Raw genomic sequence first — 22,499 nt, 5'->3', positions numbered from 1 at the left:
CCGGGTTCAAGCGATTCTCCTGCCTCAGCCTCCCAAGTAGCTGGGACTACAGGTGCACACCATCATGCCTGGCTTATTTTTATATTTTTAGTAGAGACGGAGTTTCACCATGTTGGCCAGACTGGTCTCATGCAGCGAAAGAGTGTGAAACTCAGTCTCAAAAAAAAAAAAAAAAAAGATTTGGCCAGGTACGTTGGCTCACACCTGTAATCCCAACACTTTGGGAGGCAGGCTGAGGTGGGAAGATCACTTGAGCCCAGGAGTTTGAGACCAGCTTGGGCAACACGGCGAAACCCTGTCTCTCCAAAAAATAAAAAATTAGCCAGGCATGGTGGCTCACACCTGTAGTCCCAGCTAATTGGGAGGCTGAGGTGGGAGGAATGCTTGAGTCCAGGAGGCAGAGGCTGCAGTGAGCTGAGATCATGCCACTGTACTCCAGCCTGGGTGACAGAGTGAGACCCTGTCTAAAAAAGAAAAAGAAAAAAATATATATATACATATATATATACACATATATATGTATTTATATGTGATTAAAGTAAAATAGATGTTTATAATCTAAACTTTTTATGCGAATACTACTTATGGCCGTATTAGCTTAGACATTTTAAATATGATCTTTTTAGGGGATGAAAATTCTGGTAGGTACTTATTAACAAAATTCAAGTAAAAGACTGGTTAAAAAAAAAAAAAGGTAGATGAAGTCGGACTCCTTTAACAATTAAGCGTATCCTTGAACAGCTGAATCTAGAACCACTGCATCCAAATCTAGCCTGTTCATCATGTTCTCTGGTGGTTTACTCCAGAACACAGTATGTAATTAATTACTCTTACATCACTGTCTTTTCATAGCAGTCAGTAGACTAACTGTATCAGAATTTTTTGAGAAAGTATTTTTAAAAAGACAAAAATACGTGCTTGGACTTCTTCCCTGGAAATTCCAGTGGCACCTAGATGGAACGGGGCCTTAGGCACCGTTAGTCACAAAAGACTCCCTAGTCTCTTCTGAGTTGATGGAAATATTCTGTATCTTGATATGGGAAAAAATTGCATGGAAAAATTCATCTAGCTGTACAATATTTGTGCAGTTTACTGGATATAAAATACACATCAACAGAGAAGAAACTAAAATGAAAAAGTGTTTTTAAAAAAACTTCCTCCAAATGATTCCCTAGGATGTGGAAAACACTGCTTTAAGTTACTAAAGCTACTGCTCACATCACCCCTTAAAAGTCTTCAGATTAAACATACTCAATTCTTTTTAGTCTCATGACAAGCTTCCAGAGGCTGGTTTGAAGAGAATGATTTTTCCTCCTTAAAACTTTAATAAAATGCCAATGATAAAGGTTATTTATTTTTACTTAAATGTCTACACAGGGTCTTTTTATCTTAAGTATTATGTCATTAGTCTATAGCAGTTAATATAGAACATTACTGAAGAAAAATGATTGGCTCACACAACTTTTGCATTGCCACAAAAGGTATTTTATATAAAAAAGAACAAAAGTCTTTTGCTATGTTGGTTAAAAAATTAAAAGTACAAAAGGCTTTAAAATTAGTGATTTTTCCCCACTTATAAAAATTGAGATATAATTCATATACCATAAAATTGACCCTTTTAGAGTATATTTCAGTGGTTTTTAGTAAATTCACAAGGTTGTACAACCATCATCACTATCTAATTCCAGAATACTTTCATCACTCCAAAAAGAAACCCTATACCCATTAGCAGTCACTCTCCACCACCCTCTCCCTAATCCCCTGGAAAACCTCAATCCATAACACCTTTGCCTATTCTGGATATTTCATGAAAATGAGATCATATAATATGTGGTCTTTGTATCTGGCTTCATTCACTTGACATAACGTTTTCAAGGTTCATCTATGTTGTGACAGGTATTAGTACTTCATTCCTTTTTATTGCCAAATAATATTTCATGGTATGGATACATAACATGTTGTTTATCCATTCATCAGTTGATGGACATTTGGGGTTGTTTCCACTATCATGAGTAATACGGCTATGAACATTTGTGTACAAATTTTTTGTGTGAACATGTGTTTTCAATTATTTTGAGTATATACCTTGGCAGAGATCTGCAGGATCATATGGTAACTGTGTTTAACATTTTAAAAAGCTGCCAAACTGTTTTCCAAAGTGGCTACACCATTTTACATTCCCACCAGTAATGTATGTTCTAATTTCTCCACAACTTTGCCAACACTTGTTACTGTGCGTAATTTTTTATTATAGCTATCCTAGAGGATATAAAGTAGTATCTCACTGTGGTTTTGATTTGCATTTCCCTGTTGAGTAATAATGCTGAGCATCTTTTCATGTGCTTAATTCAAGTCGGTGTTTTCAATTTTAACCTTAAGCTTTTGTGGATTTGAATAAGCAATCCACTAGCCCATTTACATTAACTTAAGGATACTGCTCCTTACACAAACATCTGGAGACACATCTTCATTTGAGGTGATGCTTTCTGAGGTTTTGAGAACTGCAAGGGGTCTTCGTTGAGCTAAAACTTGTGGGGGATCTGCAGGAGGACTGGAAAAAGACATACCTCACTTAGCAATTTTTTTCATAACAGTAACCCCTAATTTATCCTCACTTATAATAACAGAAAATTCTTAAGTAAAACAAAACAAAACAAAAAAACAACGTACCTTTTATTCTTCTTTTCTGAAAGAAGAAACTCATCAAAAATGGAGAAAGGTATACTGGGACCTAGAGAAAGAGAGACTAGATACATACTCTAGGAGTAAATGCTTTACTCTTCAAGACAACCAGATAAATTAATCAATATTTTGTGTTGTTTGAAAGCAGGAAGGCAATCTGTTTTTTTAATAACAAAAAACTTCAAACATATAAAAGGTCATTAAACAATTTACCAATTACCTAAACATAGATGATCTTGATCCATTTAGATTCTCTACCACTGTCACTACTCCCCAAACCCAACCCAACAGGATTATTTTAAAGCAAATTCCAGACATGTCATTTTATCTGCAAATATTTCAGTACATATTTCTAAAAGAGGCTTTTTAAAAATCCCAATCCCAAAACATGATACCTACCTATAAAATGAACAATTTATGAATATATATATAATATCAAATGTCCAGTGAGAAGTTTTATATTTTACCAATTAAAAAAATGTTTTGGCTGGGTGTAGTGGCTCACACCTGTAATCCCAGCACTTTGGGAGGCCGAGGTGGACGGATCACGAGGTCAGGAGATCGAGACCATCCTGGCTAACATGATGAAACCCCGTCTCTACTAAAAATACAAAAAAAAAATTAGCCGGGCGTGGTGGTGGGCGCCTGTAGTCCCAGCTAGTTGGGAGGCTAAGGCAGGAGAATGGCGTGAACCCAGGAGGCAGAGCTTGCAGTGAGCTGAGATCGCGCCACTGCACTCCAGCCTGGGCGACAGAGCAAGACTCAGTCTCAAAAAAATATAAATAAATAAAAAAATTTTTTTTTAAAGTTTATTTGAATTGGGAATGCAGAGTTAAGATCTGTATACTGTGACTGTTGAAATGCCTCTTAAATCTCTTTTATTCTGTAGAGTTTTGGGGGGAATTTTTGTTGAACAAACTGGGTTGCTAGCCCCATAATGCTGGATTTTGCCAATTCTATCCCTCTGTGTTGTTTAACAACGTTCCTCCATGCTTTATATTTCCAATAAATTGTCGGTTAGAAACAGAGGTTTAATTAGATTTTAATGTTTTTTATTTTTATTTTTGCCAAACCATTTACAAGTAGATATTCATGTTTCACCACTTTTAACACGTTTCGAAGAAAAGAAAACCAATTTGAATATAAAATAGCTTTACATTTTTTTTCCCTGAAAAGAAACACTTTCCTTAGTGTCTTTGCTGTTTAGTGTACAGTAACTAAAGTATAAGATTTGGTGGTTAGTGTAAATTTAAAATTACAATTAAACCAAATATTTTGAAGCACTGAGGAATCTTTAAAAAAATACTCTTTCAAATGTCTTTCCTATCATAAAGCATATGCTTATACTAAATTCCTAGTATCCTAGTCCCCCTGTCTTTCAATCCCTTTATCATAATTAAAAATATTTACCATTTATTACATAATACATTTGTTATAAGCAAGTTCTTCTCAAGGCTGTCAAATACAACTCACCTTTTGAATGAGGTTGTTCCTGCCAAATGTTCTCCACAAGTGAAGTTTCTCTGTGAAGAAACTTGTTTTAAATCATGTGCTCAATACCCACAGAAAGAACTGTTTAATTTTTAAAAGTCCAAGAGGCTTTTCCATTAAATATAGTATTTACTCTAAGATAAATTATTACTGTCAATTCAAATTCTCTTAAAGAAGATGGAAGCTTTGGTTATCAAAAATGTTGCAGAAATATATTTGATAATAGATGTCAAGTTGCATTAATAGTATAAGCAGATTACAAAATGGGAAGCTGCCATTTTTATAAAACAAAACAAAAATGCAACACAAAAGGAGAGACAGAACAGTGTTAACGGTAGTCATCTCTTAGTGGTAGAAATGGGTGATTTTGTTTTTTAAAAACATTATATGTATTTGTTTCTATAAGAAACATGTTTCTTCCGTGGAAAATAGTCAATGCTCCGTCCTCCCTCATCAGCATCAAAGCTTATGTTGTGACAGAGACTTATAAAAACCATGTCTCGATACTGTAAAAGTCAAAGAGACTTCAAGGCACTAGAGAGTCAAAAGTTGGTTCTAAATGCCCTCCTATACGCATTGTCCCTTCCACCAATGTAGTCTTACCTGGCACAAGAGTTTACTTGACAAACAGAACTGGATAGAGTCATTCCTGGTATTTTCTGAGACCCGGAAGCAATTCGCAGTTTAGTTGTCTCCTTTGTAGGCATCGTCTCTTCTTGCTGTTTGCATTAAATAAACAAAATCAATGTCCCTCCCATCCAGAAAATGCCATTTTCTAGCTCTAACATTAGCTTTACTGTACTCTTTCCCTAGACATCCACTAACAGTACGAAATGAGTATACCACAAAAGTCATTTCCAATAATTTTTATTCCTACTCTAAACCGGTACTGTTGTACTCAACTGAGCAGTGCCAGGCATATACTAAATTTCTTTAGGCAATCCCATTTTAATGGAACATAGCTAGAATAAAAAGCTTAAGCCAGAATTAACAACATAATGATTTGGAGTATAACTAAGAAGTCAATAAACGGCACCAGTTATTTCACATGCCACAAATTCCATTTGAAGTCACCTGTTAAATTACTTTCCCGCTCAACTTTCCTGCTACTAACAGCTAAGAAACTACCAGAAACTCTAAATGGGGGTTGGGAGGACTTTAACCTTCTATATTTTTATAATGTGTAAGTTTGTTTCAATAAATTTTAGTTTTGTGTATTGAAAAAAGAAAAATTACCTGATCACCTGTTCTTTCTTGCTGAGTAGTTTGGATTTCTTTTAGCTTCTTCTCCATCTCTTCAATCTGTTTCTGCATTTCTGCTCTCTTTTCTGCACTGGTCAATAGCTCGGCTAGAAACAGTAAAGTTGCTGAGGTATTATTCCTCATAGTAACTCGTTCTGTGAAAAACTGCCTTTGGAGCTCATCTTCTCAACATATATGTTACTAATACAGATGAAAATGATTTAAGTGGAACAAGGTCCTCAACTTGTGGTCTAGGCCTCTATTCTTTTCTTTATCCATTCAATAAAAAAATAGAATACCTTTGAACAACACAGGTTTCTACTAAAAGGAAAAAAACATTGAATACCTACTATGTGCCAAGCACAACTCTGAGTACTTAGGTTTCAGTGGTACATAATACAAAGTCCTTGGTTATGTGATGCTAACATTCAAATTTGGGGGAAACACACACACAAGAAAATCAGTTTAGGAAAAAGAATAAAATAGGTGACGTGAGAATGTTTGACTGGGTAGGGAGATGGAGGCCAAGGGAGGGCTACTTAAGACCAGTGATCAGGGAAGATCATTCTGATAAAGTGACATTATTAAGCTGTAACTTAAATGATAAGGGGCCAAAGTTCTGGGGAAAGATTCTAGGCTAACAAACTAGGTGGCACAAAGGCCCTAATGCAGGAAAAGACCACTGTGTGTAAGAATCCAAAGGAAGTCCAGTGTAGTTGCAGCATAGTAAGAGGGTGATAGAAAAAGATGGGGTTGGAGAGGTAGGCAAAGGCTAAGCCACATGGAGTTTTGTTTGTTTTTGGAGATGAGGTCTTGCTATATTGCCCAGGCTGGTCTCAAACTTGTGGGCTCAATCCTTCTGCCTCACCCTCCTGAGTAGCTGGGACTACAGGCACATGCTACCATGCTTGGCCATGCAGGGTTTTGCAGGTTAGGGTAAAGAGGCATAGATAGTGAGCCATGTGCTTATTAGTCAATTAATGAATGATGGGGTGTGACTGAAAAGTCTGAGGTGAGTACACTAAGGAGGCTCAGGAGATAGAAAAGAATTAGAGGACAGAAATCTGAAAGAAGCTAGAGTTTTTGAAAGAAGAGGGAAAAAATGATTTGGAAGTGCAACACAAAGAAAAAACAACCTTTGTGTAGGCCCTGATTGTGGCTTCCTCTTTTCTTGTATTCTTCCCTGAGAGTAAGTAGTTAGCAAGCCTTTGAAGCAAGTTTTTGACAGTAACTAGAAACCACATTTATTGAAATGAGGATTTATATACGGGTACAAACTTATACAAAGATGGGAATTTATACAAGTTCATGAAATAGATTCAGAGACCAGCTTAGAAATGAGTATTAAGGTCTGCATGGTGGCTCATGCCTATAATCCCAGCACTTTGAAAGGCCGAGGTGGGAAGGATAGCTTGAGCCCAGGAGTTTGAGATCAGCCTGGGCAACACAGGTAGACCCCATCTCTCTATTTAAAAAAAAAAAACACAATAGAAATGAGTATTAAAAAATTCTCAGAGGTCAATGCCTTCTTATTCCTAATTAAATCCCATCTAATCTAGAGTAGGTCCTTTGGCTAGTTGAAATCAAAATATACCTTTTCTTTTTCCCATAGAGATGAGAATTCACCATGTTGCCCAGGCTGGTTTTTTTTCCCCCAAAGTGCTGGCATCACAGGTGTGAGCCACTGTGCCTGGCCCTAAAATGGACTTTCATTTTCCTTCTATATATCTGGTACAGACTAAGCTTTTCCCTTAGGAAATAGTTTTTATCTAGATACCTAGTTCCTTTTCTGGTTCATATTTGGCCACCCTCCTAGCCTATTTCTTTGCTGGAGTGGTTCTCCTTTTTTAAAAGCCTTACTCAACACCTTGCTTTGCAACCATCTGTCTCTCCTACCTAGGCACACAAGTTCCATTTGAACCCAGAGCACTTTTGACAATTTTGGATGACACTAATTAGTGTAACAAATGAAGGCAATTCCAAACTTACGAACAGTCTGCTTTACCAAAGTTTGCTTCCAGGTTGTCACCTGGAACTCAGAAAAGATTGCTCCTCAAAGTATAAGTGATGGTTAACTTTCCCAGCTAACCCCACAAACACCACATCCTGTTAAGAGAGCTGAGCTATATTAGTAGGTTATTCTGGATATGCATGTATAAAAGAAACATTACTTTCTCCTTACAGATCCTAATAAAAAATGTCTAAATGGAAGTGGACCCTCCCCTACCTCATTTTCTGTACCCTTCTTTATTCTCCTTCACCTTCTCATGCCTTAAGCCCCATATGCCTTACTTCTCTACTTTCCAGCCCATTCTGCCCTACCTCTTGCCTTCAAGTACTCCAGGCTCCAGAATCAGAACTGCTTCCTGTTTCCCAAAAATTCCACATATCTCAATTTTTAAACCTTTTCCTTTAATTTAGAAATATAATGTCTTTAAAAAACAATATGAATATCTATAATCTAAATCATTGCAGTATGACCTAGTATGTTAATCTAAATAAGCCCTTGGAGAAATTGCAGACAAAGTATCAAAGGTAAAGTGAAATATTTCAAGCAATAACATTAGGAAAAGTACTTAATAGGGATGCATGGAATGCACATATATGCATGTCAGGGATCATAGCTGCTTGCTTATTGTATTGGGGAATATAAATTGTTCATACAGTTCAGAACTTCTTCCTTTACTTCTAAACATACTCAGTGCCCCCACACCCCAAGGAGTTTTCATGGAAGGCAGCAATGGGAGTTTGGCTGATACACAGAAACAGTATAACCATAGAAGGCAGCAATGGCATTTTGGCTGATACACAGAAAGAAACAGTACTACCATAGAAACATCATATAAAGGTACAAACTATAAGGTTAGTTTTCTTCAGACTTAATAGATCAGCTCAACCGTCACACAACTAAGTTAAGTCCTTTTCACAAACTTGAATTACACACACCTTCCCTTTGTTCTTTTAATTTCTTCCGGAAAACTTCAGCCCGAATTTCTTCAAAGGAGAATTCCCCTACTCCTGCATAAATCTTCTCCTTACAATACATCATCTTCTCTTTCTTCTCCTCAGATGCTTGCTGATGGCTCTGAACCCTTTGTAGAGGATCTCCTTCTTCCTTTCCAGGCTTTCTGGTGCTTAGGATGTGGTTTATACTAGGTTCAATTTTACATGGTGTCCTAAAGAAGCAAAATTACTATTATTCATATGGGTCAAAATAAAAAAAATCAATAAGATTGATAAAAGAAGCTAAAAATAATTTACAAAGACCATCAATAATTATGTTCTGCAAATCGGGAGGTCTTACATTACCTGACTTCAAACTATACTGTAAGGCCATAGTCACCAAAACAGCATAATACTGGTATGAAAACAGGCATATAGACCAATGGAACAGAATAGAGAGCCCAGAAATAAAGCCAAATACTCACAGTCAACTGATCTTTGACAAAGCAAACAAAAGCATAAAGTGGGGAAAGATACTCTATTTAACAAATGGTGCTGGGATAATTGGAAAGTCACATATAGGAGAATGAAACTAGATCCTCCTCTCTCACCTATACAAAAAATCAACTCAAGGTGGATCAAAGACTTAATTAAATCTAAGATCTGAAACCATAAAAATTCTAGACGATAACATTGGAAAAACCCTCCTAGACACTGGCTTAGGTAAAGATTTCATGACCAAGAACCCAAAAGCAAACGCAACAAAAACAAAGATAATTAGATGGGACTAAACTAAACTAAAAAGCTTCTGCACAGCAAAAGGAATAATCAGCAGAGTAAACAGACAACCCACAGAGTGGGAGAAAATCTTCACAATCTATGCATCCAACAAAGGACTAATATCCAGAATCTACAAGGAACTCAAACAAATCAGCAAGAAAAAAACAAACAATCCCATCAAAAAGTGGGCTAAGGACATGAATAGACAATTTTCAAAAGATATACAAATGGCCAACAAGCATATGAAAAAATGTTCAGCATCACTAATTATCAGGGAAATGCAAATCAAAACCACAATGCGATACCCCCTTACTCCTGTGAGAATGGCCATAATAAAAAAATCAAAAAATAATAGATACTGGCATGGATGCGGTGAAACGGGAACATGTTTACACTGTTAGGGGGAATGTAAACTCGTACAACCACTATGGAAAACAGTGTGGAGATTCCTTAAGGAACTAAAAGTAGATCCACCATTTGATCCAGCAATCCCACTCCCGGGTATCTACCCAGAGGAAAAAAAGTCATTATATGAAAAAGATACTTGCACATGCATGTTTTAGCAGCATAATTCACAACTGCAAAAATATGGAACCAGCCCAAATGCCCATCAATCAATGCGTGGATAAAGAAAATGTGGTATATATCTACCATGAAATACTACTCAGCCACAAAAAGGAACAAAATAATGGCATTTGAAGCAACCTGGATGGAATTGGAGGCCATTATTCTAAGTAACATAACTGAGGAATGGAAAACCAAACATCGTATGTTCTCACTTATAAGTGGGAGCTAAGCTATAAGGACACAAAGGCATAAAAATGATACAATGGACTTTGGGGATTTGGGGGAAAGGATGGGGGGAGTAAGGGTTAAAAGACTACACATCGGGTACAGTGTACACTGCTCGGGTGACGGGTGCACCAAAATTTCAGAAATTACCGCTAAGTAACTTATTTGTGTAACCAAACACCACCTGTTCCCCAAAACCTATTGACATTTAAAAAAAAGGAAAATAAAATTATGTTCTGAGTACCACCTCTACTATGATAAGGAAGGAAATTAGCCATAAGTGGGATAATCAAGTAGCTTATATTACTTATAGGTGAAAACAAATCTTAATACCATATCCTAATCATAACCAGTATATAAAAAGAAGTTAACCTATGCAATACAATCCATTTTTCATGGTTTAATATCCAAAAGAATTAGAGTTAAGAATGTAACATTAGGAACCTAATAATATTAAGTCCAAGGTGCTCAGTTGAGGGGGAAGAATCAGAGTGGCAGCATAGATTTTCAAAGAATGAAGTATAAGATACTTCAACAATGATACAGCAGATATTTTCAACCCTGTGGATCAGAATAACTTATATACCTTTTATTTTCTTATATACCTTTGTACAACTAAAGATACCAGTCCTTCCCAGACTTAGTGAATCAAAAACTGCAATGGTAGGGTCCAAGCATTTACATGCTTAAAAAGTTCCCCAACTTGTTCAACCTGCTAGAGGACATCTGTGAAAAACCCACACTAACATCATACTTCATGGTAAAAGGCTAGATGCTTTCCCTCTAAGATCAGGAAGAAGACAAGGATGTCCATTCTCGTCACTTCTATACAACATTGTACTAGAAATTCTAGCCAAGGCTATTAGGCAAGAGAAACAAATAAAAGGAGTCCAGATGGGAAAGGAAGAAGCAAAACTATCTCTTTTTGCAGAAGATATGGTCTTAGATAACAAATGAGTTCATTAAAGTCAAAGAATACAAGATCAGTATACAAAATCAATGTATTTTATCCATTTGCAATGAACAATCTGAAAATAAAATTAATCTCATCTCAAGGCAGCATGTAAAAAAAGGGAAAAAATGAAATTAAGAAAACAATTCTATTTACTATAGCTTCAAAAATAGTAAAATACTTCACAATAAATTTAAAATAAGGAAATGAGAGAAAACATATAGATGGAAGTTGGACACAGTGGCCTGTAATTCCAGCACTTCGGGAGGCTGAGGCAGGAGGATCACGTGAGGCCAGGAGTTCAAGACCAGCCTGGGCAATACAGTGAGGCCCTGTTTTGTTTTTTTTTTTTTTTTTAGACAGAATCTTGCTCTTGTCACCCAGGCTGGAGTGCAATGGCACGATCACAGCTCACTGCAACCTCCACCTCTCAGGTTCAAGTGATTCTCCTGCCTCTGCCTCCTGAGTAGCTGGGATTACAGGCACCTGCCACCATGCCCAGCTAATTTTTGTATTTTTAGTAGAGATGGGGTTTTGCCACGTTGGCGAACTCCTGACCTCATGATCCACCTGCCTCACCTTCCAAAGTACTGGAATTACAGGCATGAGCCACCATGCCCAGCTGAGACACTGTCTTTAAAAAAAAAAAAAAAAAAATTAGCCAGGCGTGGAGGCATGCACCTGTAGTCCCAACTACCAGGGTGGATAAGGCAGGAGGATTGCTTGAGCCCAGCCTGGGCAATAGAGTGAGATACTGTCTCTAAGGGGAAAAAAAAAAAAAAAAAAAAGTAATAAGCATATAAAAAAAAAGATGGTAATAAGCATATGAAAAGATGCTTCCCAGATGTCATTAAGGAATTGTAAATTAAAACAATAAGATACTGCTGCACACCTATTAGAATGGTTAAAATCTAAAATATTGACAACACTGAATGCTGCCAAAGATGTGGAATAGAAGCTCTCATTGATTGGTGGTAGGAATGCAAAACAGTATAGCTACTTTGAAAAATAACTTGGCACTTTCCTACAAAGCTAAAATTAGTCTTATTATACAATCCAGCCAAATGAGTTGAAAACTTATGTCTGCACCAAAACCTGGCTGGGTGTGGTGACTCATGCCTGTAATCCCAGTGCTTTCGGAGGCTGAGGCAGGAAGATCACTTGATCCCAGGAGTTCAAGACCAGGCTGGGCAACACAGTGAGACCCCATCTTAAAAAAAAAAAAAAAATAAGCCAGCCATGGTGGCATGCACCTGTAGTCCCAGCTACTAGGGAGGATGAGGTGGGAGGATCACTTGAGTCCAGGAGTCAGGACTGCAGTGAGCCAGGATCATGCTACTGTACTCCAGCGTAGGTGAAAGAACAAGACTATTTAAAACAAACAAACAAACAAACAAACCTGCACATGAATGTCTACAGCAACCTTATTCATAATTGTTAAAACTTGTAAGTCACCAAAATGACCTCCTGTGGGCGGATGGATAAACAAATCGTGGCACATCTATACAACGGGATATCATTCAGCACTATAAATGAGGTATTGTGCCAGAAGAAGATGCAGAGGAACCTTATTGTTAAGTGGAAGACGACAGATTGAGAAGGCTACATATACTATGATTCCAGCTACATGATTTTCTGGAAAGGGCAGAACTATAAAGACAATGAAAAGATCAACAGTTACAGGGGATTTTGGGAGAGAGAGAAAGGGATGAACAAATGGAGCACAGGGGATTTCTGGGACAATGAAACTATTCTGAATGACACCGTAAAGACGGATATATAATATTATGTATTTGTTAAAACCCACAGAACTGTAAAACACATTAGAGTGAATCTTAATGTAAACAAAGAACTTTAACCAATAATAATGTATCAATATTGGTTCATCAATTATAACAAATGTACCATACTCATGCATGATGTTAGTAACAGGAAAAACTGTGCACAGGGTTGAGGGGTGGGGGAGGGAGTATGTGGGAACTCTCTGTACTTTCTACTCCATTTTTCTGCAAACCTAACACTGCCCTAAAAAATAAAGTCTATTAATTAAAGAAAAAGAAGTGCAAAACTTGTATGCTGAAACCTACAATACACTGAAAGAATTTAAAGATATACATAACTGGAAAGACATCCCATGTTCATGGACCAGAAGACTTAATATTTTTAAGATGTCAATATTCATTAAAGTAACCTACAGATTCAACAGAATCCCTATAAAAATTCCAGCTGGCTTTTCTGCAGAAATTGACAGGCTAATCTTAAAATGTATAAGGAATTACAAGGGAATCAGAATAGTCAAAACAATCTTTAAAAAGAGGAACAAAGTTGGATTCATCCTTCTCAATTTCAAAAGTTACTACAAATCTGCAGTAATTGAGATTGTGTAGGGGAAAAAAAAAAGATTGTGTGGTATTGACATAAGGATAGACAAATAGATCATTAAGAGTCTAGAAATAAATTCATACATTTTGGTCAACTGATATTTCAACAAGAGTGCCAAGACCATTCAATGGCAAAAGAGTAGTCTTCAACAAGTGGTGCTGGGACCACTGGATATCCACATGAAGAAAAATGAATTTGGACTCCTTCCTTACACCATACACAAAAATTAGCTAAGAATGGATCACAGACCTAAATATAAGAGCTAAAACTATAAAACTCCTAGAAGAAAATGTATAGAAGCAAATCTTCATGACTTTGGATTAGTCAGAGCCTTCTTAGATATGACACTGAAAGCTCAGGGACAAAATTTTAAAAAACAGATAAATTGCATTTCATCAAAATTTTAAATAACTTTTGGTCTTCAAAAGAGATAATTGAGAAAATAAAATGACAACCCAGAATGGGAGAAAATATTTGCAAATCATATATCTGATAAGAAGTTGTATCTAGAATACATAAAGGACTCTTAAACTCAACAATAAAAAACCAAATAGAGTAGTTTCCCCTTACTCATGGTTTCACTTTCAGCAGTTTCAGTTATCTATGGTCAATGGTGGTCCAAAAATATTAAGTGAAAAATTCCAGAAATAATTCATCAGCTTTAAATTACAAGTCATTCTGGCCAGGCGCAGTGGCTCATGCCTGTAATCCCAGCATTTTGGGATGCTGAGTCAGGTGGATCACTTGAGCCTAAGAGTTCGAGACCAGCCTGGGCAATATGGCGAAACCCCGTCTCTACTAAAAACACAAAAATTACCTGGGTATGATGGCACAAGCCTGTAATCTCAGCTACTTGGGAGGCTGAGGTACAAGAATCGGTTGAACCCAGGAGGCTGAGGTTGCAGTGAGCCACGATGGCACCACTGCACCCCAGCCTGGGCAACAGAGTGAGACTCGGTCTCAAAAAAAAAAAAAAAAAAAAAAAAAATTCCAAGGCGTTCTGACTATCCTGATGAAATCCCATATATTCCCATTTTGTTCCACCTAGGATGTGAATCATCCTTTTGTTCAGCATCCACATATTAGTCACTTAGCAGCTGACTCTTATCAGATCAGCTGTCCCAGCATTGCAGTTCTTGTGTTCAAGTAACCCTTATTATACTTAATAATGGCCCCAAAGCACAAGAGTAGTGATGCTGGTGATTTGGATATGCCAAAAGTAAAAGTTCTTAACTTTTATTTTATTATTTTATTTTATTTTTAGAGACAGGATCTGAATCTGTTACCTAGGCTGGAGTATAATGGCGTAACCCTGGCTCACTGCAGCCGTAGACTCCTGGGCACAAACAATCCTCCCACCTCAGCCTCCATAGTAATGGAAACCATAGGCATGTGCCACTATGCCCAGCCAGTTTATTTTTATTTTTAGTAGAGATGGGGTCTCACTATATTGCTCAGGCTGGTCTTGAACTCCTGGTCTCAAGCAATCTTCCTGCCCCAGCCTCCCAAAGCCAAACTGCTGAGATTACAGGCATCAGCCACCACGCCCAGCCTCAACTTTCACTAAAAAAAAAAAAAAAAAAAAAAAAAAAAAAAATCACATGCTGAAGTTGATAAGATTTACAGTAAGAATGAATCTTCTATCGGTGAAATTGTGAAGAAGGAAAAAAAAGTTAGTTTTGCTGTCATACCTCAAACTGCCAAAGTTATGGCCACAGTGCATGTATAAGATAAAACATAGTATATAAATGGTTTGGTACTATCAAGTTTCGGGCATCCACTGGAGTCTTGGAACATATCCCCTACAGATAAGGAGGGACTACTGTAATCCAAAGGAAAAACAGGCCAAGGATTTAAACAGTCATTTCTCCAAAGAAGATATACAAAAGGCGAATAAACCTATGAAAATAGGCTCAACATCATTAGTCACTAGGAAAATGCAAATCAAAACCAGGGAAATACCACTTCACATCTCTGTTAGAATGACAATAACCAAAAAAGCATAATAACAAGTGTTGGGAAGGAATTGGAGTACTCGTACATTAGAGGAATGTGAGAAGGTAAAATGGTGCAGCTTCTTTGGAAAACAATTTGACAGTTCCTCAAAATATTAAACATGGAGTTATCACATGATCCAACAATTCCTCTCCTAGGTATACAGCCAAGAAAAATGAAAACACATGTCCACACAAAAATGTATACATGGTATTCACAGCAGCATTATCCATAATAGCCAAAAAATGAAAACAATTAAAATTTGTATCAACTGATGAATGGTTAAATAAAATGTTGTGGAGCCACAGGATGGAATATTACTTGGCAATAAAAAATAATGAAGTACTGATACATGTAACAACGTGGATGAACCTTGAAAACATTACCCTAAGTGAAAGAAACCAGTTAGAAAAGACCATACACTGCCTGGACGCAGTGGCTCACGCCTATAATCCCAGCAGTCTGGGAAGCCAAGGTGGACAGACCACTTGAGGTCAGGAGTTTGAGACCAGCCTGGCCAACATGGTGAAAGCCTGTCTTTACTGAAAATACAAAAGTTAGCCTGGAGTGGTGGCACATGCCTGTAGTCCCAGATACTCAGGAGGCTGAGACAGGAGAAATGCTTGAACTGGAGAGGTGAAGATTGCAGTGAGCAGAGATTGCACCAATGTACTCCAGCCTGGGCGACAGAGCAAGACTCTGTCTAAAAAACAAAAAACAAACAAAAAAAAAACAAAGAACACATATTATATTATTTACATGAGGTGTCTAGAATTGGTAAATTATCTATAGAGACAAAAACAGTTTGGTTGCTAGGGTGGGGATTGGGGTAATGGTGGGGAATTGAGTCTTATAGGTATGGGTACAAGGTTCTTTCTGGAGTGATGAAAATGCTCTAAAATTGATTGTGGTAAGGGTTGTACAACTCTGTGAACATACTAAAAGCCACGGAATTATATTTCCATGAAGTTTAAAAAAAAAAAAAAAAAGCTTTAAAAGGCTGGGTGCAGTGGCTCATGCCTGTAATCCCGGCACTTTGGGAGGCTAAGGCGGGCAGATCTCGCGGTCAGGAGTTCGAGACCAGCCTGGCCAACATGGTGAAACTATGGCTCTGCTAAAAATACAAAAATTAGCTGGGTGTGGTGGCGGGCGTCTATAATGCCAGCTACTCAGGTGGCTGAGGCAGGAGAATTGCTTGAACCCGGGAGGCGGAGGTTACAGTGAGCTAAGATGGTGCCACTGTACTCCAGCCTGGGTGACAGAGCAAGACTCTGTCTCGGGAAAAAAAAAAGAAAACTTAAATTTGACTGTATGATAATTAAAAGCATAATGGTTACTGCTACATGAAGCCAAAAGACAAGGACAAAGTAGGGGGAAAATATTTGCAACTCGTATTATAGATTTTTAGCTGATTTTCTTCATCTATGAAGAGCTTCTACACATCATTAAGCAAAATGCAACCTAAAGAAAAATGTGTGGAGAGGTCAAATAAAACATCCATGGAAAATAATTTAAAATAAAAATAAGTTTAGGTCGGGCACGGTGGCTTATGCCTGTAATCCCAGCACTTTGGGAGGCCAAGGCAGGCAGATCACGAAGTCAGTTCGAGACCAGCCTGACCAACATGGTGAAACCCTGTCTCTACTAAAAATATAAAAATCAGCCAGGTGTGGTGGCCTGAACCTGTAATCCCAGCTACTCAGGAGGCTGAGGCAGGAGAATTGCTTGAACTCAGGAGGTGGAGGTTGCAGTGAGCCAAGATTGCACCACTGCACTCCAGCCTGGGCAACAGAGTGAGACTCCGTCTCAAAAATAATAAGTTTAATATTTCCTGTACCATATTAATTTTAACATAAGTCATGTTTCTACAAAATGACTTGAAACATTAGAAAAACCAGACATCTACAAATGTATGTTATCGATTTCTATAAAGGCTCATAGGATTTTCTTTTTTATTTTCGTTATTTATTTTTGAGACAAGGTCTCACTCTGTACTCAGGCTGGAGTGCAGTGGTGCAGTCACAGCTCACCGTGGCCTCAAACTCCTGGGCTCAAGTGATCCCTAGCCTCCCAAGTAGCTGGGACCATAGGTGCAAGCCACCGCACTTGGCAAATTTTTAAATTTTTTGTGGAGACAGGGTCTCCCTGTGTTACCCAGGCTGGTCTTGAACTCCTGGGCTCAAGCGATCCTTGCACCTCAGCCTCCCAAAGTGCTGAAATTACAGGCATGAGCCATGATGCCAGGCTGATTTTTCTTTATTATTATAATTGATTTATTTTTTAGAGATAGGTTCTCGCCCTGTTGCCCAGGCTGGAGTGCTGTGGCATGATCATAGCTCACTGTAGCTTCAAACTCTTGGGCTCAAGTGATCCTCCTGCTTCAGCCACTCGAGTAGTTAGGACTACAGGCACCCACCACCATACCCACCTAATTAAAAAAAAAATTGTTGGCCGGGTGCAGTGGCTCACACCTGTAATCCCAGCACTTTGGGAGGCTGAGGTGGGCAGATCACGAGGTCAGGAGATCGAGACCATCCTGGCTAACACGGTGAAATCCCGTCTCTACCAAAAAATAGAAAAAATTAGCCAGGCGTGGTGGCAGGCGCCTGTAGTCCCAGCTACTCGGGAGGCTGAGGCAGGAGAATGGCGTAAACCTGGGAGGCAGAGCTTGCAGTGAGCTGAGATCACGCCACTGCACTCCAGCCTGGGCAACAGAGCAAGACTCCGTCTCCCAAAAAAAAAAAAAAAAAAAAAAAATTGTTTTGTAGGGTCAGGTTTTTGCTATGTTGCCCAGGCTGGTCTCGAACTCCTGGCCTGGAGTGATTCTCCTACTTTGGCCTCCCAAAGTGCTGGGATGGCAAACGTGGGCTGCCATGCCCATTGAACCAGGAGGTCGAGGTTGCAGTGAGCTGAGATGGTGCCACTGCACTTCAGCCTGCTGGGCAACAGAGCAAGACTCTGTTTAAAAAGAAAAAAAAATAGCCTTTCCCTTGTCCTGCGCACTTAGGCAGAATTTTTGCTCAAAATCTTAATTATTATTTTTGCATTCCTAGCATGTAGTGGGAGTTAAAAATTAGTTATGAGGTAACTCTTGCACTGGGACAGAATTCAACCTAGTATTAGGACTAGGGCTGGGCGCGGTGGCTCACGCCTGTAATTCCAGCACTTTGGGAGGCCAAGGAGTGCGGATCACTAGGTCAGGAGATCGAGAACATCCTGACTAACACGGTGAAACCCCGCGTCTACTGAAAAAAAAAAAAATTAGCCGGGCGTGGTGGCGGACGCCTCTAGTCCCAGCTACTTGGGAGGCTGAAGTAGGAGAATGGCGTGAACCTGGGAGGCAGAGCTTGCAGTGAGCCCAGATCGCACCACTGCACTCCAGCCTGGGCGACAGAGCGAGACTCCATCTCAAAAAAAAAAAAAAAAAGAACTAGGCAATGTTAAGCGTTAGACTAAATCTCAGGCTGGCTTGTTTATTTAACCACCAGCTACTATACTTTTTCTTAAAAACAGAAATGCTAAGGATTAGGAAGAAAGACAAAAAATATGTCCAGAAGGAAAAAGCAGGATAAGAGGGAAAACTACCATAATTTCTCATTACTATCAATGACAAAATAAGAACGTCTCATTTAAATCACATTATCTTTTCCCTACATCCCCATTATCCCATCAGACAAATCTTCTAACTTTACTGCTGAAGCCTCTCCCATCCATGCTCCCTTCTCCTTTCGTTACCACTACCCTGCCCAAATACCGCCCCTTCATATCCTTGCCTGAACTACTCCAATAGCTTATTTATCTATGTTCAATCCATCTTCCAGAATAGCCACCATTAATTTTCCTAAAGCAATGTTCAGTAATGAAAAGATAAACCTAATTAATGTTTATTCCTTAAATATTAACAAATGGTCTTTTAACCCTAACATACTCAAAGGAATACAAACATAAAGGATATACAAAACTTTGTCTGGTTACTTTTTTTTTTAATAAATAGAGACAGCATCTCACTAGGCTGCCCAGGCTGGTCTTGAACACCTAGGCTCAAGGGATCCTCCTGCCTCAGCCTGTGCTGGGATTACAGGTGTGAGCTACTGCACCTGGCCTGGTTACTTTCATCTTCATAAAGAAGAAACTGCCTTTGGGAAGTAGAATAGGTGCCTCTGCCCACCCTTAATAATTCCCACTTCAAAATATCCAAAAACCACACTCACATAACTGGCTGTTGTGCAGTCTCTTCCACATATGGAGTAAAACTGGGAAGCACAGCGGGTACAGCTATCAGTGAAGCTGTATTGCCACGAGGCTGGAGATGAAGAAGAAAACTAAAATTACCATAGTTTTATGTTCTCAGACAGCATATATAGACCATGGCTAAATATTCAAGAGGAATTAAAAGAGATGGTAAAAATACTTCTCTACTCTAAATGTGAAGTCTTTGTTGTGTCAGCAAAGCACTGGATCTAAGAGTCCTTACCCTGTGTTCCAAGGACCTGCCTGTGTTCCAAGGGCCTGCTTGCAGCTCATTCTCTTTGGCCCTGGGCACGGGGGGTGCTATCCATGGCTGGACTGTAGGCTTAGACAACTCTGCTGTAGAAGCCTCATCAGCATTTTCATCAAAAACAGTAATTCTGCTATTACTTTGCATCTGTTGAGGAAATGGATTTTGGAGTCCTCTGTTCTGGCTTGGAGCTAGGAGCAAAAATATTAAAACCTCGTGTAAAATGTTTCATTATTAACTTAGACGCCAGATAAAGTATACCTATTCTTCCTCAACTCAAGGACAGTATTTCCACTACAACAGAAAAAAAAAAGAAATTTTAAAAATAATCGTTAAAAAAAATTAATAAATCAAAAATAGAATCATTTTATCCATTCTTTGTTACTTATATTCTGCCTTCTTTTCCCTCCTCCAGTCACTCCACATCTTTTATTCACAGATTTCCAAAAAAGACATTCTGCATCTTCCTTCAGTCATCATTAAAACATTATGTAGTTTTATCAGAAACTAACCTAAGTTTTATTCTTCAGTTTTAAATTTTCTCTCAATGGAAATCAGCAGGGATATACTGGAACTAGAGAATACAAAATTAACCCATTTATTAGGGGTTTTTTCTGTTGTGGGGCTGGTTATTAACCAAGCTTCATCATGATCTGGATGAAATAGCCTTTGGGACCATACACTCCCTATATCCTAATTCTAGAACCACCAAGCAACATTCTGATTATTGATAAATTGATACCAGGAAAGAAATAAGAGATTAAAAAAACAGTCTGGTTTACATGTCTAACTGCTATAAATTTAGTAAATAAAAGCTTATTATTCTCTGTACCTTCTGCTCAATTTTGCTATGAACCTAAAACTGCTCTAAAAAATAGTCAGTGTTGTCCAGATGCAGTGGCCCACACCTATAATCCTAGCTACTTGGGAGGCTGAGGCAAGAGGACTGCTTGCGCCTAGGAGTTTGAAGCTGCGGTGAGCTATGATTGCACCACCACGTTTCAAGCAACAGAGCAAGAACCTATCTCTTAAAAAAAAAGTCCGTGTTAATTAAAAAAAAATTATTGCTGATCTTTGGGTATATAGAGAGTCTAATTTCTGGTCCCAAAGGGCTCTGAAGGCAGGGTTCTTAACCATATTAGTATCATTCTCTGAGGCTTTGGTGTATGTAAGCTTCACTTTAACAACACCTGCTATGTTACTACATATCTTCTTTCAACTAACAACTCAAACTCAGAAAATCTTGATGCTTCCTAAATGTCTTTCTTAATTAAGACACAAAATTACTGATGCATTTTGATTTTACTGCACACTGTAATATTAGCTGTCTTTTGACTTCCTTCTTTGTGCTACTCAGTATTCAGCAAACCAGAACAGTGTCCACAGGTATATTTATGTATTATCTTCTTACATGATTTTACCACTAGAAACTAACAGTTTTCCAAAACAACGTTTAACAAACTTACCCTTGAGAGCACCTCCTACACGGATGATTGGAGCTCTTGCTGTCTTTTTCCCTTTGCTCTTTAGTTCAGCTAGTGTGCTTCGTTGTGGTACAGAAGACTCAAAAACTTCCTCCTCTTCTTCTTTCTCAAGTGCCAACAGAGTTTGTCGAGACACTCGAGCTTGGAATTGTCTAAAGTAGCAGAATGCACAACTTTTAGTGAGGTGACCACTTTATCAGACTCAAAATTTCCAATTTGTTAAAGTAAACAAATTAGAAGAACAGGCTGGGGGAAGAATGCAGAAATATACCAAAGAACATGTTTATTCTCTCAGAAGTAAAGACAGTCACCTTAAGAGCATGAAAAGTTTTGGCTAGAATTATTTAACTCTCCCTTTAAATGCCCAAGTTTGACCAATTTAAATTATTCTGAAAATCACCATTAAGTTGATCTGAGGATCAGGTTAGGGTTATTAAGACTAAGGTCAGAATTTATTAAGATTAGAGTTTCCCCACTAACTTTTTATTAGAAAACTTGACCCACCGATTGTTAACACTGTGCCACATCTATTTTATCACTGTGGGTCTCTTTTTCTATACACATGCATGCGCGCACATGCACGCACACACACATATACAGTTTCTCCTGACCTATATGAAATGAAGTTGCATATGACATGACATTGTACTTTAGCAAAGCTGGCAGAAGTTTGAAAAGTAAACTTCCTGTGCTGCTGCCACAGTTTTAAGTATTATCAGAAGAGATTCTCCATTCCTACCACTGCTTCATTTAACTAGCCTTAAAAAGTATTATCATAAGGGTAAAAAAAACCCCAAAAAACCCAGAATAAATTGCAGGTGTTGGCCAAGATGGAGTATGCCCACTATACCTTTTCTCTCTCTCTCACTGATAGGAATTAAAAACTGTAGACAATATACAGAAAAAGCAACTAACTGAGGGCTCTGAAAAGTCAACAAAAGCAAGCAGACTGTGGAGAGGGGTCAAAACTTGAAGAAACAACCCATGCAGGATTGTTTCCTGTTTTTTTATTCTTCTATTTTCTCTTGTGGTTTTGAACTGTTGCAGTGGTGGTGTGTGAATGTAAAACTCCTAGAGAAACCCCATCTTTCTGGCCTGAGGACTGGGAAGAGAGGACTCTGAAGGCCAAAGAATATATGGGAGGAGAACTGCAAAGGAATGAGCTGAATGAGAGGATCTCCTAATTCTGTATGTGAATTGGCACACATCTTAGGTACCCTCTTGAGCTATGCATGCACAGGGTAGATTCAAAGCAGCA

General features: G+C 38.3%; 1 protein-coding gene across 5 annotated transcripts in view; it reads right to left on the bottom strand.

Moving 5' to 3' along the window:
* BUB1B (BUB1 mitotic checkpoint serine/threonine kinase B) overlaps positions 1-22,499 on the bottom strand; it is a 59,210-nt gene that overhangs the window by 16,244 nt on the left and 20,467 nt on the right. For 3 of the 5 annotated variants that reach the window (XM_054450695.2, XM_063652582.1, XM_054450698.2), the window contains exons 6-14: positions 21,224-21,393; positions 19,734-19,948; positions 19,471-19,562; positions 8,362-8,591; positions 5,410-5,522; positions 4,777-4,892; positions 4,156-4,205; positions 2,671-2,746; positions 2,446-2,551 (exon numbers count right to left, since the gene is read on the bottom strand). In XM_054450695.2, coding sequence (XP_054306670.1) covers positions 2,446-2,551; positions 2,671-2,746; positions 4,156-4,205; positions 4,777-4,892; positions 5,410-5,522; positions 8,362-8,591; positions 19,471-19,562; positions 19,734-19,948; positions 21,224-21,393 — 1,168 coding nt within the window. The remainder of the gene's footprint in view (positions 1-2,445; positions 2,552-2,670; positions 2,747-4,155; positions 4,206-4,776; positions 4,893-5,409; positions 5,523-8,361; positions 8,592-19,470; positions 19,563-19,733; positions 19,949-21,223; positions 21,394-22,499) is intronic. The other 2 variants (XM_054450696.2, XM_063652583.1) reach the window with 1 other exon arrangement.

This window comes from Pongo pygmaeus, chromosome 16 (assembly GCF_028885625.2).
Source record: "Pongo pygmaeus isolate AG05252 chromosome 16, NHGRI_mPonPyg2-v2.0_pri, whole genome shotgun sequence".
Lineage (NCBI taxonomy): Eukaryota > Metazoa > Chordata > Mammalia > Primates > Hominidae > Pongo > Pongo pygmaeus.
This window is presented reverse-complemented; position numbering and strand designations above follow the sequence as displayed.